Source organism: Cephus cinctus, unplaced genomic scaffold (genome assembly GCF_000341935.2).
Source record: "Cephus cinctus unplaced genomic scaffold, Ccin1 Ccin1_scaffold0695, whole genome shotgun sequence".
Classification (NCBI taxonomy): Eukaryota; Metazoa; Arthropoda; class Insecta; order Hymenoptera; family Cephidae; genus Cephus; species Cephus cinctus.
Window position 1 is genome coordinate 452967 of NW_014333317.1, and position 19361 is coordinate 472327.

The 19361-nt window shown below is 37.6% G+C and overlaps 1 protein-coding gene across 31 annotated transcripts in view; it reads left to right on the top strand.

Annotated features, from left to right (window-relative positions):
* Positions 1 to 19361, top strand: part of LOC107269990 (plasma membrane calcium-transporting ATPase 3) — a 128900-nt gene that overhangs the window by 91224 nt on the left and 18315 nt on the right. For 12 of the 31 annotated variants that reach the window (XM_025087396.1, XM_015744519.2, XM_025087394.1 and 9 more), the window contains one exon: positions 12088 to 18434. The exons of 8 other annotated variants lie outside the window; for them this stretch is intronic. In XM_025087396.1, the coding sequence (XP_024943164.1) occupies positions 12088 to 12597 (510 nt within the window). In that variant the 3' untranslated portion in view covers positions 12598 to 18434. Of the gene's footprint in view, positions 1 to 2447; positions 2517 to 5798; positions 5885 to 12087; positions 18435 to 19361 lie in introns of those variants that run through there. 11 more of the 31 variants (XR_003060376.1, XR_003060377.1, XR_003060375.1 and 8 more) reach the window with 5 other exon arrangements.

The window sequence follows — 19361 nt, forward strand, 5'->3', positions numbered from 1 at the left end:
AAAAAAAAAAAAAAAAAAACATTCACCAAAATAATTGCATAAACGCGAGAGCAAATGATTAATTGCGATACGAATTCTCTATTTGTTTCGTTCGTCGTCGCACTTTTCGTGTACAGTTGCGCGTGACGCGCGAAGCACTTTTTTCCACGTGCGCATTTTCGAAACGGTTGAAGATTTTTTTTATTTAAAAAAAAAATAATTTCTACCAATACAAAACTTGATGCGTGTAGCGTGCGTGGTACGAATGCGTGTGAATGTCTGTCGAGAGTGTTTTTCATTTTCCTTTCCCAACTTTAGGTTATAATTTGTGTTTGTAGACGTTACTGTTATTATTATTTCTATTTTTTTCAAATTTCTTCGTTCCATTAAGAATGTCCGAATTTCCGTGAGAATATTGATGCTGGTCGGTGGTGGGTGCTTCTGCGAGCGATTGTCACGAGGGATGAGCGAGAAAGCGAAAAGAAAACAAAAAGAAAGCGGCGAGAGGGTAAAAAACCGTAATCGTAATAAAAATGAAAGAACAATTTTTGAGCATAAATGAAAAAGAGAAAATACGACTAGCAGCGGGATACAGGCGTTGATGGGTTTTATGAATTTTCTTTTTTTTTATTTCTCGACTTTGTTCAAGTCGATAGTCTCTCTTTTTTCCCCATTGTTTCGCAATAACGCACCCAGATGTCGCCAGTGACAATCCATTACGATTATCCATCCTCTTCTTGAAAATCCTTTTTTCTCATTCCTTGTGCATATAGATATACTGTGTAGCGTCGCGCGGATCCGAGCGCCATCTGCAACATGAATTGCAACGCAAAAACCATATCACGCGATCGTTTGCTCTATTATCAAAAGGGAAAGAGAAAGGCGGCGGCCGTTAATATTAAATGATGACTACGACCGACGACCAGGGACCGGACGATAATGTTATTAGGACGTCCGATGAAAAGTTATAAACGATATTATGGTACATCGATAGTTGGCAACATTCCTCACGACTATTTACCATTAACGCGCTGCCGATGGGATGAATGGAATGACACATGAATTTATTATTATCTCGAAACTTTCCTGCCTCTGGGGATACGTATCGGACGTTGTCATATTATTTTGGAATTGACGTCAAAACTTTTAACACGCGTCACTCGCATCCAGTACGTATCCTCCTGTGCCGTGATCACTGCATATTGTCTGATCGCGCAAGACAAACGCGATTCGCCGCGTATCCATTTTTATTATTTTTTTTTTTTACACATTTTTGGCCTTTTTTCTTCGTTTCTGTCTCTCATCGCCAAATAATAATTTTATCGTGTTCATCTTGTCTCCGACTTTCGTTTATCTTTTACCTTATCTGATATCTTGTCAATTTTCGTCTCGATCGTCTTGTTCGCTCCTCGTTTCTGTCACGATAAAGACGTCCGCGGTATGTCAAGTGGTCGCAGCGAATCGCAATTTGGGCAGGCGAGGAAAAAGATTATAAAATTAAAGAAAAAAGAGAGAAAAAGAAAAAACATGCCTAACACGCCTAACAAAAGCGTCGTACTCTATACGTATCTATACATTTAACAAGATCGATGTTGTGGAGTAAGTCTGCGCCCGTGCTGACCTCTGAGAGGTCATCGCGTGTACCTGATTATTACTGCTATCTGTCATCTCTCATCTCCTCTATCTAATTATCTTATCTATCTATCTGTATCTATCTGTCGACCTCTCTATCTCTCTCTCTCTCTCTCTGTCTCTCCTCTGTATCTCTCTTCTCTCTTCTCTTCCAAGTAAATCCATCGATTCCGTCCACGAAAGTGCGAAAGTCGGGTCTCACTCGAATTATCCTCACTAATTAAATAATTATAATTATCAAAAATATTAAGTTCAGCGAGACCATCCTCGCGAAATTCAGAGATTCAGGTAAAAAAAGGAAATTGAACGATCTTGTCAGAGGTCAGTAGGTGATAAACTGTATATATATATATATCGTTTTGTTTCTATGATAACTATTAAAAAAACCAGCGACATGAACGAATGACGATGATCATCCACTTCGTTGATGAATCATTGTAATTTAAGTGTTACGTCATCAAGGAACTTTCCAAGTGGAAATACGAAATGATAATTTGGGTTAAAAATGTGAAAATAGAAAAAAAGAAATTCACATTTATGTATAACCGTATCCAAATACCATAGTGGTTTCAGATGTATTGTGCAGGTACACACTGAATTATTAATTATTCTACACACGTGTACACACAGTACTGATTATACTGATCGATGACACTGACCATGTCTCTTACTATCTCCGACTTTCTCTCTATCTCTCTCTCTCTCTATCTCTATCTATCTCTCCATCACTATCTTTCTCTCACTATATATATATACACACATATCTCTCTATCTCTCTCTATCTACGCTAATAAAATGTGAAAAAGGAAAAAACTGAATGTGTAACCTACTTTCAGACGAGCAATAGAACTCTGGTGCAGAATGTATCTGTGACAGGCAGATCCCCTTCTCAGGATTACTATATGGTTAGTCCTCAAGTCCAAATCTCCGCATTGTTTGACCGTCTTTTACATAATATAGTTTAAAACTGGTTTTACTTTTGATTATACATAATTTTCATTTATTTTATATATATATTTTTTTTAATTTTCTTTCTCTCTCTCTCTCTCTCTCTCTCACTCACTCTCTGTCTGTCTCACACTTTTTCTCTTACCTGTCTCTCTATTTTCTCTGTTTGTCTCTGTCTGTCGTCTCTTCTACTCTTTCTCATAATTCCCCTTTGCTCTAATCTTTACGTGTTCGTTTTATACTTTGTCGAGTGAATCCTCTCTTCCTTGTTTGCTTTTTTCCCTCAATTTCTCGTTCGAAGATTTTTTTTTTTTTTTACTTGTTACACAAGACCCGTTTCTCTATGTCCGTCGTACGATTTCCCATGGATTCCAATTTTTTGTTATTTCCACCGATTTTCATTTTATTACTCTTTTCTTTTTCCTGTTTTACCTTACTTTGATCTTTTTCTTCTTTTCTCACTTTCAACACTAACACTCACACGTAATGTTTTTTTTTTTCTTCGCTTCTTCTTCCTGTGTCTATGTCAAAGGACCGAGACTTCGGCTGGGAATTCACGTAAAGCCGCGTGTGCATCATGCTGTTATTTTGAATTTTCATTCGGTACTTTACGTTTATCTTTTTTTTTTTTCTTTCTTTCTTTCACGCGAAACGACCTACGCGTGTAATCTGATTTTTTTTTCCCAAATTTTTCTAAACCCACATAGTGTACGCGAAAAAGAAAAAAGAAATTTACGCGTGTTTTCTTGTATCGTGAAACTTTAACCAGTCGCCTCTTTCTCAGCCGAACGGAAGCCTTAAGCCAATTTCTTGATTTACATTCTTTCGAATTATTTTAATCTTTCTCGCCTATGCAAGTCTTTGCTTAATTTCTCTCACAGCCACGTCCTTCCTTCTTTTTCACTGAACTTCGGCTTCACCTTATTTTCTCTTTCACCTGTTTCTACATAATCGTTGTATAATTGGAAACGATGTCGCATGTTGCGTGTCGCAAAAGCGAATAACGATGGTCGCGTTTGCAAACGAACGCTACATTTCTGTATATACTATATATATAAACACGTATGTAACACATCATACGTATATATATATATTTCATACATGCAATTACATACGTACATTGCTTCTGTCGAAATTAATTAAAAAAAAAAATAATCTCTCTGAAATCCTAAAATTTTTCAAAAAAAAAAAAAAAAAAAAAAAAAAAAAAGATAATGGACAAACTTTTGTATTTACGTCACGTGCGAACAGGATGCATCTGTTGGTGGTAATAAATCGTATCGAATCTTCCAGACGCGTGCAATTTCCATCGACATTTTTGCACGTGAATAATTACATAGTAGTCTGTTGTCAATGATCGCCATAGTCCGTTCGCCATATTTTTCCTTTTTTTTTTTTTTTTTTCCCAAAAAGAAATACGATCAAGAAATTCTGATATACATACAACGGGGCACACGCTTTTTTCTTCTATCTTTTTCTTCTTCAATTTTCACTCGCTCTCATTTCCTGTTTCTTTCCTAATTCTCTTCTGTCTGTCTATCTATATCTGTCTGTCTAACTGTCGTCTGTCTGTCTGTCTGTCTGTCTGTCTACAAAACTGACAACGCTACGCGTATATGCATTAGGGCTTACCGGGCACTATGTATATACGCAATGTATATTACATACAGACACGCAATTAGATTAATTATATACTAACCACTCGAATTTAATTAATTGGATACTCGCAATGTCTGTGTTCGCTTTTAAAGGATAATCCTTGGTTTACTAAACGTGTGTCTTTTCTTTTTACGTTTGACATTTTTGTGGTTGCGCAGTGTGGTGTTGCTGTGACATATCAATTAGGTATAGTAATTATATATATATATATATATATATATATTATATATATATATATATATACACATAGGCTTAAAGAAAAGAAAAGGACGGATTCGCACGCGTACGCACATTATGTACATATATGACCTGTGTTTGGATCATTTTGATTTTTCTTTTCCTTTCATGGTGTGCGTACCTGTGCGTATGCGTGTCAATATCTTTAAAGAACTAATCGGATTTTTTCTTTATGACGTTTATCGTACACGTTATTAAAATGTATATTAATTCGGTACGTTTTAACGACGCTTGTCCGCTCATTGTCGCTCTTTGTCTAATATATAATTTGTCATTAAATTTGACCGTTGTCTAGCGTAACTATAAATTAAATTTCAAGCAATTACAATGATTATTATTATCTCGAGTAATCGAATCCACGGTCGTGCCTTCGGTTGGACGTCGTCGCGAGGAAATTCATTAATGGATACGAAGAACCGTTGGGTGCGTCGCGGCGCCATGCGTCGGTGCTCGTTTTTTTTTTTTTTTTTCCATCTTATCACGGATACACGCAATACGGGTTCACTGTGTGCCCGTGCGTGCGTATATTACGTATATTTGCACCGGAGACGACGTAAAACGAACGCGGGACGCGATGGTAAAGAGAATTAGGATATTAAAATTCGTGCTCTTAAAGTTTAAAATTAAGGGACGCAAATGAATAACGTTTTTTGAGTGATTTTTTTCTTCTTGCTTTAAATTCATTCTACGCGACGGTACGATTCGTTTGCGCGTCCGAGAGAAAAAATTTTTTTCAAAATTATTTCATTTTTCAATCTCGATCGCGTCTCGCGCTGGATTCTCGGAACTCTTGTCTTTCGCCGAGACGTCTGCACGTGGTACCTAAAAATTCTAGCCCTTCGTCCAAAAAAAAAAAAAAAAAAAAAAAAAAAACCCGAAAAAAAAAAAAAAAAACCCGAAAAAAAAAAAAAAAAACCCGAAAAAAAAAAAAAAAAACCCGAAAAAAAAAAAAAAAAACCCGAAAAAAAAAAAAAAAAACCCGAAAAAAAAAAAAAAAAACCCGAAAAAAAAAAAAAAAAACCCGAAAAAAAAAAAAAAAAACAATCCGTGAATAACCAATAAAAAGTCCAACTGGCGTTTATTCGTAGTCTTTCGTATCACGGGTAATAATAATAATAATCGTCGTAGCGTTAAGCGAGAAGAAGAAACGATAAGTATAATCGAATTTGTACTAATAATCTGGGAGTAAAGAGAAGAGCCGTAAACGCCCGATGTTAAACGAAGCGAAACGAGCAGGATGCTCGCTCGTATCTCGAATCTCGAATGTCGAATCGTTCTGCTAGCCAGTATTAATACTGAGTAAGTGTACTGCCGTACTGATGGTATTATTTATGATTTGTTAGCCAGCGGAACCCATTCGAGAGACTGAGGTATAACAGGGCGGCAGATCTTGCCAGCCGCCACACTTTTCCTGTCGGAGTACAAACAAGTACGTAGCTTACGTAGATCGCCTGTCGTTTATACAGTGTATTTATCCAACCTTATACGTACATACGCATACGACCGTATTACGTAACGGTGCGAACTCTACTAGAGCGATCCTCGAGTCTGTCGTCAGTCTTACCTAACCTGTATAACCCATCGATATCCTACTTATTGGAAATTGTCTGTTTTTGCTTGACCGAAGAGACTCTGGTCGAAGGATTGAAAATTCGATTGTCGTATGTTTTTTTTAATTTTTTTCAATTTTTTTTTTTTTTTTTTTTTTTTTCCCTTTAGTACCTTGTGTTTGATGTTGATATCCGTCTGAAGACTGACGCCACGTGTATCTTGTTTGTTTGTCATTTGTTTGAATTTTTGATTTTTTTTTCTCTCGTACGAAACTCGAGGATCGTCGACGTCCAGTCGATTTTTCGAATTCTTCTGATGTCACGTGATCCGATCAACACGTGCGCACTGACGGTGATCGTCGATGTTACTGATGAAAAATCGAATCGATGATCTGCGAGTAGATGCGTCGCAGCCGTGCGATCGGCTCGGCATTGACTTGATTTATTGAATGATGATGATTATTATGATATGGTGGTGATGATAATGGTGATTATGATGATTATGACATGGTGATGATTATGAGGATGATGATGATGATGTGACTTGACGTTGATGGAAATGATGATTTTATTGCAACGATGTGACCTTTTTTTTCTTTTTCTTTTTTTGTTATCATTTCTTTTTTTTTTTTTAGTCTTGCATCTCGCGTGGGTGGTGATGGTCGGGATGGTCGACGTTAATCATGGTGGATTGCAAGCTGCGAATTTGTTATAAAATTTCTGGTGAATCGAGGAATAATATATTTTTCTAAAAGTCGATGTCCATTGCCATCCGCACCCGTCGCTGTTTTTTTTTTTTTTTTTCAAAATTTTTTTTTTTTACTTTTTTTCTTTTTTGTCGTTTCTTAAGAATTTCGAATTGTTTGTTTATGATCGTTTACTTTTTTCCTATATCGTAACGTTTACGTCTTTTTTTTTTTCTTTTTGAGTAGTTTTAGCTATTTGATGAGTGTGCTGCGTCTTCGCCTCCCCCCACCACCCCTTATCCCTACTCTCTATTTACTTTCTCTCGATCTTTTTATACTTCTCTGGCTCTTCACTGAAATCAGATCAAGAGAAAAGGATACACGTGAACACACGCCACTCCAGTCACGTTATACTCGAGCATCGCAAAAAATTTTCAAAATGCCATTCCCCCCCTCCCCGAAAATAAAACCAAACGAAAAATGATGTAACGAAACCAGCGATAACAAAATTCACATCGTTTATCCATAGTTGGTTTTTCGAAATTTCTGTAATTAATTTTTAATAATTTGTTTTTTTTGGAAAATTCAAATTCACTCCCCCCGGCCGACCGGATGCCCACCATTATTCACGAAGACAGTCCCGACCACGACCGTCCGCCATTATTTTGTCGTTCGTCCATAAAAATTTGGTTTGCTCTATTATTTTATTTGTTTGACTTCCTGTTTCTTCTCTAACCCAATCTTCCTTCCGAAATAATTTATTCTTTTTTCTCTCCTCGCGTATCTCATCTGCCAGCTCTCCTCCTCGTGTATATTTATCTACTATCTATTATCTGTTATCTATAACTCTATCAACCTTTTCGTGTGCGTGTGCGCGTGATACGTATGCGTGTTGCGGTACGTTATTTTTATTATGCTCTTAACATATATACATATATATTGTGCGTTGCACTTTCTCGTCCTCGTGACTAACTTAACGTCAGTTTACATTTCTTTTTTTTTTTTGCGAGTTTCACAGTTGCAATTTCACAGTTGCAGTTTTACAGTTGCAGTTGCGGTTGCAGTGGGATTTATTATAACTAACCATTGTGTGCGTGTGTGTTTCGTATTAACGATTTTAGTATACACGTGTTAATGATGTCTGTGCACAAATAGGCAAAGTGCATCTATTACGCACGCGTGACTATCATCTTAGGTCGCTATTGCGATTTTTATAAATCTTGTTAATTCTTCATATTTTATTTCAGTCTTGTAATTTTTCGAGACTTTTTTTTAATAATTCCATGAACCTTCATACGGTTCGCGCAACGTACGGAAAATATTTTACGAACTGTATGACCAATTAAATTTCCAGTCGAAATATCAATAAAAAATGATTGTAGGGCCTCTTTACTTGAAAATGCCAAATTTTGACTTAGTCGTTTCAAGGATTATACAAAATCAAATTGAGCATCAGGATGGTATACAGAATTGAGAAAGGCAAAAAAGAAAACAAAACACATCTGCGATAAGAAAATGACAGTATATCTCGTATATTGATTATACTGAAATTTTGTAAATTTAGGGAAATAAGGAGACGAAAGATGTTCGTGAAGTTTTTGGATGTGTAAATGTAATAGGTGAAAAAAAAAGGGACGAAAAATCTTACGTCCATCCAGAACGCACGATAAATATGACAGATGAAAAGTGTTAAACGAAAATGAAAAAATTTCTGATTTTAACAAACAACTGCGACATTCATATTTTTCCTTTAAATTTAATTACTGGCGCTCATTTATTCCCAAAAGAATCCCAGCACCATTGTCTTCCATTAGTTTTACTATTATTTTTCTCTGTGGAAATATCGCGCTGACTGGACGTCACTCTCGTCTCAATGACAATCCGACAAGTTTCCGAATTCAAGGAACGACAGAGAATAAAGACCCACCTCTCGTACCTGATATTTTCCAAGACAGCAAAACAACAAGAGAGAAGGACCAAAGCCAAACCCAAAAATGACTCCCCTTATAACCGCGCATATGCATATGCAGAATCCAAAAGCTGAAGCACCCGACGTAGAAAAATCGTAGCAGTGTCTTTTTTTTTTTTAGCTATGTACACGCACCCTATTGTATACCACACCACACACTCTACGTATGCTAAACTTTTGACAAGTATGTAGTATGTGTATATGTTATATGCGATACAAGCCCAAAAATTAAAATTTATTTTTTGCTGATTTGTGGGTCACGTAATACATATATATATATACAGATATGTGTGCAATGTCAATTTCCTTAGAGTAGATAAAGCTTTTGTTGCACGCGACAATTGTCTTCTGTCCGAGCCGTAAGCCTGGATGTCATCTCGATATACGCTACGATAGATCACATATGTGCACATATGCATTGTTACGTGATTTTTCGATTCACGGTCACAAGGCGACTCCGGCTACCGATACAGATAACCTTCTTAATTTCTGGTTCCCTTCGGGTCACCATCCTGCTCGGAAGCTGCGCTCTCGGGTTGATTCGTATAGTTATGCCAGTGCTCTCGGAAAATTGTGTTATTGTTTAGTCGAGGTCGAATCTGCCGCGGAAATTCGCTCTCGATTTGGTTTAAAGGGACGACAGGAGGGAAAGGGAAGAGTTAAGGATCTCGGCCAATCAGAATTATTAGTTCTCAAATTTGGCTGTTGTCAAAGTCAGTCTGTCTCGGGGCACCGACCGAGGTGTCACGGACTGCCTCGCGCTCCCGTGCTATCTGTTTATAGTTTTTCTAGCCGTGTTTTGATACGGTGTAGAAAGTTGTCGCGTTTCTCTCGCGATATTCCGGAAATTCTATGGATTTTCCGTGAATGTTTCGGAAGTGTAGTGCTGTGCCCTAGTGCAGTGCCCACCCAAGTGCCCTTTGGATACCGTTCTCGGGCTTCACGGATCAGCCGCACCAGCTCCGGTGAGCACTCCCAATTTATTAATTGGTGAAGGGATTTCGATTTGACACTTCCGATTAGTTCTGTTACGTTCTCGATCCGATGCTCTCTATATCGCGCACGATTTGCTTGACTCTTACTCCGACCCTCTCTAGCTCAACCTAGCAGCCTGAACGTCCGCGAATTTACGTAACCGTTCGCCTCCCATTCGCACATCCAGTTGCGTTTGCTGATCTTACGCGAACCCAAAGATCAGCACCTGCGGTTGCGTTTCTCGATTTTACGCGTCCCCAAGAAAATCGACAGGATCCGTTAAGTTATCGCATTATCTGATAGATTCTGTCAGAGCTCTGGTTTTGGTGGAGCTGGGCCTGTTCCAGCCCAACTCCCAGTTCGCACCGACTAGTCAGTTCCCGGTGAAAAAAGAATCGGCTGGCGCCCGCCCGGCTTGCGGCTGCATGAGCGAAGGGTGGACGGCCGAAGGTAACGTAGGTTAGTTCTCGGATTTTTCGTTATCGGTGTCGAGTTAAGAAAGAAATACATTACAGCATATATTACACACATATAGGTAAATATAGACGTGAATATAAAAAAAGCGCTAATCAAATTTTGACATTAAAATAAGCATATACAGCTGGTGCCTTGGTGCGTTAGCGTTGCCAAAATTGAGCTTCGTATAATTTTTATTTTAAACAATTTTTCATTTTTTCATTTTTTCTATCTTCTCGCTTGCCTGATGCAATAGCGAACACAGATATTTGGCGGGCGGCGCTTCATTTCGTTCAAACCGAAAATTCCAACTTTTTCGAATTCGTTTGGTATGCGTTTTTTCGAAAAATTTAATTCAAATGCACAGCTTGTCCGATGATAGATTGGTATCACTTAATGGTTTTTCTTCGAACCGTCACGTGATTTCGCTTTTTCAATTTCCATCTTGTCGCTCCTCTCTGTATCATTTTTATAAATATATTTATATGAATATATATATACACACTTTTGAAATTGTTCAATATCTTTAATTCTCGTTCTATTTCTGGGTATGTATATATATATGTATATTTCTGTACAAGATTTCTCTACTCTCTCTCCTCTCTGTCTGTTCCGCTATTTCTTTTGTCTTTTTTCTATATGTAAATTTATCTACGAATCTCTTTATCTGTTTATCTTATCTGTCGATCTGCTCGTATCTCTGTCTATTATCTGCTATTCAAAGTATTTCTATTTTCGTCTAGTTTTTCACTTTGGATCTTGACGTTAATATGTGCCATTCAAAAATTCTTTCGAATTGGGTAATTAAATCTGATATGTTAGTTAAAAAAATATATATATGAATTATTAGTATCAGGTGGTACAGGACTGTTGCGGACCATTCGTCTTAGTATTGAGAGGAGAGTCAGTTAGGTTTCATATGATTACGATTAGCAATCGAAACTAATTGAAATATGAGAGAGAGGAGGCGTTCTGCAAATGAAATTGCGAAAAGGACGCTGGATGTCCGCTTGGACATTGGAAACTGTATTCTTTTGTTCGGTCAGTATCTTTTTTGGATTTTTTATCGGTTTGTGCATTCGCACTCGAATTACGAGAAAATTGCATAAGCTTCGTGTATGCATAAAAATAAATTTTTTTGTGTTGTTTTATTTTTATTCGGATCACTTTTTTTTTTTTTTGGATGGCTAGTAGTGCTTTTATGGTGCTTGTACGCATAACAGAGGCATAATTAGGCACGTGTTACGTATTTTTAATTTTTTTTTTTTTATTTCTCCTGTCCACCTGCGGAGTTGGATGTTTACCGGTGCAATTAATGTGTAATCGAAGCTCAAACTATTTTTCAAAATTATTACGAAGCACTTCTTTTTTCGTACAGGTACCATATCAAATTGCATTAAACACGCCAAAATCTGTGTACAAGACACGTGTCTAAAAAAGATTTTCATTTTAATCATCTAGCTGTGATTCTATCGATATTTCGCATAACCGTATGTATGTGCGTGCGTGTGTCCGTTGAAAGAAATATTCTAACGAAGCGCATAGGCACGCTGGCGCTTGAAAGCAAACCACGATTCGTTCCCACGAGGAAACAATGGAAAAAACATTATAAAATTACGAACACGAAAACAAACACGAGTCATCAACACACAGCCAGTCGAGAAAAACACGTCATAACACAAGAGAAAGAAAGTAGAAACAAAGAAACAAACAAAAATGTGGGATATCCGTGGGATTTCACATTAAAAAAAAAAAGAAAGCAACACACAACGTCAAAGTACCACAAAAATAAAATAGCAGAGCCCGCTCCTCCCCCCGAGGAGCAAAGGCGGCGCGAGTCGCGTGTTACAAAACAAAAGCCAAAAACAAAAATGAAGGAACACGCGAAATAACGAGAACGAAAAAAAAAGAAAAAAAAAAAAGACAAAAACCAAAAACTAGCCCATCCCAATGTCGCATCCCCCATTATTAGAACGCCACTTCCCTGTTTTTACAGCTTCGAGTAATCAGAGCTTTCAAGTCGACTCTGGAAGATTTGGAGGAGCGTCGCTCTGTCCATAGTTTACACAGCTTACACAGTATGCGCAGCTCACGCAGCCACACCGGTCCCAGACCCCTCTCGGACTTCACGTACATCGACGAGGACCCAGCAAATCCGTCGGGCGGCAACAGCGCGAGGATTGCGCGCGCAGCTGCGAACGCGCGCGCCGATAGCGCCACCGGCGGCGGCGAGAAGAACCAGACGAGTCCGGCGTCGCCATTACTGCTAAACGTCCCCGGCTCGGCGTCGTACAACAATCATCATCCTCATCTCCATCATCATTACAATCATCCAAGCCAGAATACCAACAGATTCACGTCCAATAGCGCCCTCAATCAGCAGCAGCAGTCAGCGGGCCCAAATGACGCGGAGCAAAAGGGAAATGCTCCTGACGGAAATAACGTCGAATCGAAAGCCGATAATGTCACTGATCTGCCCAAACTGGTGCACGAGACGAGTATCTAAAGGAATTTCTTTATTCACTTTCTTTCGATTCTCTTCTTTTATTTCCTGGAATTCCCGCGAACGACGATACGGTCCGATTGTTAGTAGATTTTTATTTTCCTTTTTTTTTTTTTTTTATTGACGTCACTCTTCGCTACTTCTCTGGTCCAATTCTCGTCATCTTGCCATTACGTTTTGTTCTTTGATTCCTTTCGTTTTGAATTTTCATTCCTGCTATTCTGACGTAAAACGAAGATGGCTGTTCGACGTAAGACTTTCCTCCCCTCCTCTCCTCCATCTTCTATTCACACACACACTGATCTCGGGCCTGGACGCTTTCCAGTACTTAATCGCGTTTATAGCTATTTATTTTCTTTCAGTCATATTGTCGTCTCTATTTTGTATAATAATTATAATAATGTTAATTATCCCCCATACGAGAGTCTCTCGGGTATGTAAATTTGTGGGGGATGGCGATAAATTGGCGTCCTCGCTCTTTAGTTTGTGTCGAAAAGTTCATTCCCTTCATCATAGTTTCTCCGCTCACCCCTTTCTTCTTCTGCTAACGAAATACTTTTGCTCGCGTACCTTTTTCCATTGGTTTTTTAAACCTGAAACGTTTTTTTTTTTTTTAAGTCAAACAGCAATCCATTTCACTGCCGCAAATGACCCTGCGCGCGCAACTGCCAATTTTTCGGTTCACTTTAAAGACGCAGGGTCATCTCGTGATCGATCCTTATTTTTTTTTTTTTTTTGTCGAAAATCCTTATTATTTTAGTCAAAAATATATTCCATACAGAAGTTAACAGAAAGCTCACGATCGATTAAAAAAAAAATCCTTCGTCCTCCCTCGTAACCTCAAAATTTCATGACCTTTGGACAGAGTACGAAAACCAATGTGGAACGAGAGTGAACAGTCGCGAAGAGAACAGCGGACCGTTGAATGTTACAGAAATTAAAAAAAAAAAATTTGACCCACGCTACTCGGGAAGCTGGAACGTTGAAGAGGATCGTATAGGGAAGATCGAAGAAATTGAAAACCAAGAGAGCGAAGAGAACGAAAGGAAGGATTCCTGAGAAAATCATGAGACGAAAGATTTTAAAGTCGCAGGGACGAGGGAAGGATTTCTGAGAATAAGAAAAAGTAAAATAGCTAAACGAGAGTAAAGCAACGTGTCGTAATCGCTATCAGTAAACTGGGGATTCCGTATAGAAAAATGACGGAATGCCATTTGTCATTTTTTTTTTGATTTTTTTTTTGAGTAACTGTCATTATTATAAACACGAGGCTTTCTGCGCCCGCTGCTGTGCTGCCTGGCTGATCCATTACGTCATTTTACATCCGTTTCTACTACTGCTACTTACTATTACTACTACCGTCACTATATACTCACCAGGACTTTTAAACCCATCCCGACTCACAATCCTGGGACAAGCTTGTCTCAATCTAATAATGTACTTACCCATGACTGATTAACAGAAGGTCAAGCTTCGACCTTTCATCTTTCACCCTCGAGCTTCGCCCAGAAAACACCTGTTATTCATGTCCTCAATTCCCTTGACCATGAAGATTGGATTTATAAAGAATTTTCGAAATTTCCTCATACTTTACCGTTTATTGCTACTGTTACTTTATACGGGACTTATATCATGTTACTGCGTACATGTGTGATTGGAAAAGAAAGAAAAAAAGAAAAAAGAAACAAAAGATATTCCATTTGAAAATCCCAATCCAGTGAGTCTTGTCACACAAGGCCTCTTTTATATTATATAATTTCTTTTTGTTCTTAGCTATTATTATTTTTCTAATGTAAATCCTAATTCCGCATACCCTATTCCTACCGTCAAGTCATTGAGCCTTGATTAATTAATTAAGCTAGATCGAATCGTGCGGGGTGCTCTGATTAGCAGCACCCTTCCTCAGCCCAAACCGCCCTGTTAAACAAGATTACTAGAATAAGTAACGCGAGAGTTTTATTAAGGTCAATATAAATTGTTTCTAAACTTATTAATTTAATTTAAACTTACTTGATAATTGAAACCTGTAACTTTTAAGCCGTGGACGCCCCTGAAACGCGATTGTGATGATGATGATGATGATGATGATTATTATTATAATGTTCATGCTCGTGGTGATGATGTTAACGTAGGAGCAAATATACGGGGATGTGATTGTTAACATTTTTTTGGTGTTAGTCGTCGCGTCATTATGTTGCGTGTGTTGCGCGTCCCACCATTAATGACTCTTCTGTATTAATTTAACACTGTACATCGTGTTTGAATTTTTTTCGTTTTTTTTTTTCTCCCCTTCATTACCAATACGTAATATGCGTACCCACGTGTCGTTCACTTGTTGATCGACATGAAATTCGCGATTCACGTTACATTAATATTCGTCGCGAATTTGTTTAGTCGTTATGCGAACTCATCGCCGAAACAAATAAAAGTTTAATATAAACGGGGGAAAGAAAAAAGATTTGTATATATATAGAGAGAGAGAGAGATTGAGAGAGAGAGAAAGGTATAGGTTTAGACTAATGCAAAAAGAAAAAGTTGTTTAAATCCACCGCGCCTCGATACACCTTCCTCTATATATATACATATATAGATGCATACGATACCTATGCAAAACTTATACACAAGGATAAACATGTGGGCAGCCTCGGGATATAAGTATGTATAATTTGTACTTACGAGATAACGTAAGAGAAAAAAGGCGACGCGTGACAGACAAGTGAAAAGTCGAAAATATAAAAATAATTTTCCAAAGTGACAAACTTCTCTACTCCGTGATACTTCGTCTCTATTTTCGGTGGAAAAAAATATTTTTTTTTTTTGTATTTTCGATTTTTCATCTTCCACTTTCTATCCCAATGGGATATCGATTATTAACTCAAAGAGGAAGAGGATAAGAGAATACTAAAGACCTTCTGCTATTACTGCCAATTATTCGTTGACTATTTGCACTCAAGGACACGTTCGAAAGAATATACTATATATATACTATAAAAATGAAAAATGAATTCAAAAAAACGGCAAACAAAGGATATTCGAAAAAACAAATTAAACGAATAAGCGTCTTTAAGAAATGATTTACGCCAACGCGCAATTCTATCGATCAAGCTACACACTGTTTCTATATATACTTATATACATTGCTAGGTGTATACATATGTCGATACGAACATACATTTGCATACAGTATATATAGGATGTGAGAAATGAAAAATCACACGCAAGTTTAACACTTAACGTATACCTATGTATATCGCGAAGCGTTGTAAGACAATTTACAATGCTAATTACTAATCGATGGATTAATTATTGTATCGATAATCGCGATCGCGAAATGGAGACAACGTTTTTTTTTTTATTGTCCTTAAAAGCTCAGCAGATTATATAATTTTGAGGAGGAATAAAAAGAAATTGTAAAAAATTTCATTTGACATCTCACGTACTCGATTTGACGTACGTTGGTAACAGATTTATTGATTAATCATGAACGATTCGATTAATTGAGGAAAGATTGGGCTTAATTATGTTTACGAGACGCAGCAGCAATCGATAACAGTTCAAACGGAGATGGCAGACAGTGAAAAAATGAAGGACGTACGGGATGCGCGATTTTGGAATTAATGGGATTTCTGAAAATTGCCTGCGCGCGGTTCCAACGATGAGAGAAAGAAAAGCTCTAGTTTTTATGAATAATTATCGAGAATTGTTAGCTTGTTATTAAATTAGAAAATATTTAATTAATTATTTCGATCTAATGATATACATATTAGATAATATATATATATATACGAGTGACTATAAATACATATATGTAAATTATATACACATTAACACGTGTGTATGTAAAGTTACATATACGTGTCTATGTCAGGATTGAAATAGAGGAGAAAGGGAAAAAACGAAAAAAAAAATAAAATATTAGACATGTTATCGTGATATTACGTAAATGAGAAATCATTGATTCTGCGCGCCGATGACGCGACGATTGCGAAAAATTGGGTTCTTTGTTTTTAAGTTTGCTCGACTCCCTGTTTTTTTTTTTTTTTTTTTTTTTTTTTTTTTTTTTTTTTTTTTTTGATTAATTATCAATGTAAGTCTCGTTCAGTCAGTTACATAAAAAAAAAACTCAGGTTGTTGAATTCGTCTCCGGTAATTTCGAGCCTGGGCCTTTAAATCGTGAAATATTTTTTCTCAGGGGTGCCGCCAGAGCACATGGGTAATGTAAACAAAAGCACGTGGGGCGCAACCACGTGTTCTGCCCAATCGATATAGGTTATATGTTACTATCTTGTTATCAGTACTGGATATACTCCTTATCATCACCTTAGGTGTAACTCTACGATGGCGACGCCAATTTTGAAACACGCGGTGAGAGCGGATCCGCGCGTCCAAAATGAATTGATTGGCAAATTTGTTGGTATTTTCAATGGGACAAAAAAAAAACGTAAAAATCATTGTTCTTTCTTTGTAATACTATTTTTCAATCTCTCGTACATGTACATGTATGTATATACGATTATGATATATACATGCCGAAACGAAACTTGGTCGTCGAAATTTCCCGTGTCTCCCATCACCCCTTTATATGCCTAATACCTATTTAAGCGACACCCTTTAGTTACTTACCTGTTCGACGTTTTCCCAATCTTCAATCTTCAAGCCACTCAAGCTCGTTAAATCTGTTTAAACGTCTTAAGGAAGAACATGTTATATATATATATACATATACAATACTATATATTAAACTATAAAGCTTCTTTGGAGTCCGTTTAAAGAATAAGCTCGGTCAATAAAGCGAAGCACTGTATATTTCCTACATAAAAAAAGGGGCTCGTCTTTCAACATTACTCTTTGACATCCGAACAATGAAATTTCTTCTCTCACGAATACGACGCTGATACAGTGACACTGTATATAATTCCCAAATTCGTATTATTACCAAATTTCCATTTTCTTCCTACATTCTCTTTCTGGTGCTTTCTTTCTTTTCTCCTCTATTACCTTTCATCGCGCTTCCTAATTAGGCTTGCCATCGACTCACCCCTGGCAATTCTAATTAACGCGCCAAATCTCCGCCATTTTTTTTTGCGCATTCACAAATCTGCGTGTTTCATCGAAATCGCCAGTCGATTCGCAATTTTTTTTTCTCGCGAGATCCACGAGTGTGTGCATGCACGAGTCCTGGAAGAATGTGAACGCGTGTGTGTATACATATATATCTGTGCATCAAAATATATAAGCGGTCGTGTCCGGATGCAATACGAAATTTTTTTGTGTATTAATCAAAAAAAAAAAAAATTGTCATCTAATGACAGAAGACAACGAAATACATGATACGACGTGCCGTGCGAATTTCCGCAATTTTTTTTTTTTTTAATATTTGTAAATTTCGGGTTCGTTCACCTGCGCTCGTCCATCGTTTCCGCAATACTTGATAATGATAAGTCGGTGACACGTGGTAACGAATACGAACGAAAAACAAAAACGTGAAAATGTGCGTCCAGTTTCGGAAAAAAAAAAACAGACAAGCGTACCCCCCTCCCCCGTACTACCATTACACTCTTTGCGTGTCCGTTAAATAATTATTACAAATTTGTACCTCAGCAAGTAATGAATTTTGACAGTAGATGTACCAACGAAACCTTTGTATCACTCTCGCTCTTTATCTTTCTCTTTATCACTCTCTCTCTCTTTCACTCTCACTGACCTTTCTGACCTCTTCGATCACTAATGGCCCTCCTACCCCCCCTTTTTATAATTGTTATTAGCATATACTGTCTGCACTGTCGAAATCCGAACTCTATATTATTGATCTGACGTCACAATAAAATATATTATAAATACTCCTGGTTAACGAATTATAAATTTTCATTTTTTTTTTATAATGTATTACCAATATCTATATATATATATATAGTTAATCAACGTTATTCATTACGAATGTATACTGCGTGTATCTACACGTCTCTGTATACGTTCCTTGTACATACTTTACTCGATAGACGCGACCCTATCGGGAGAATGACGTGTCAATTATATTTTTCATTATTTATTCGTTACGTAATACAAAAATATATATAGAACAAGATACCGTCATTTTCCCGTGTCGATCTTCACTCGCTACTCAATTCCTTACGTAGAATTCGTTAATTTTTTTTTTTCCACTCTACTTTTCAAACTTCCCGCCTATTTCACTGTATCTCTCTTAAAGCACTCTCAGTCGACTTTCTCACCGTTAATCTTTTTACTTGTTCGAGACACGTTATACTCAGGTCGTTCACTCGCAAAGAAAAAAACGATTATACTCGTGCGGAAGATCTCTTTCTTTGTTCTTTATTCCTTTTGTACTATTTTCAGTCTTTCCTTGTTTCTTACATTTACGAAAGCTCCAACGTCTTTTACACGGATCGCAGATTCTACCGGTACCATATTACGTACGTAGATCGTTAAATCCTATATAATTGCAATCATTCCATCTGATCGGTTGAGTCCCTTGGCAAGAAAAAAAAAAGAGCAACGAAAAACGAAAAGGTAACGAAGAACAAAATCCCAAATTAATTCTCGAACTTTGCATCAGACCCACCGAACGTCACCTCGTACCTTGTACAAACACAAAGAAAATGGAATTTCTCTTTTTTTCGTTATATCCTTATCGAACACTTATTATTGTTTCCTCTCACCCCCCCCCCCCCCCCCCCCCCCCCCCCCCCCCCCCCCCCCCCCCCCCCCCCCCCCCCCCCCCCCCCCCCCCCCCCCCCCCCCCCCCCCCC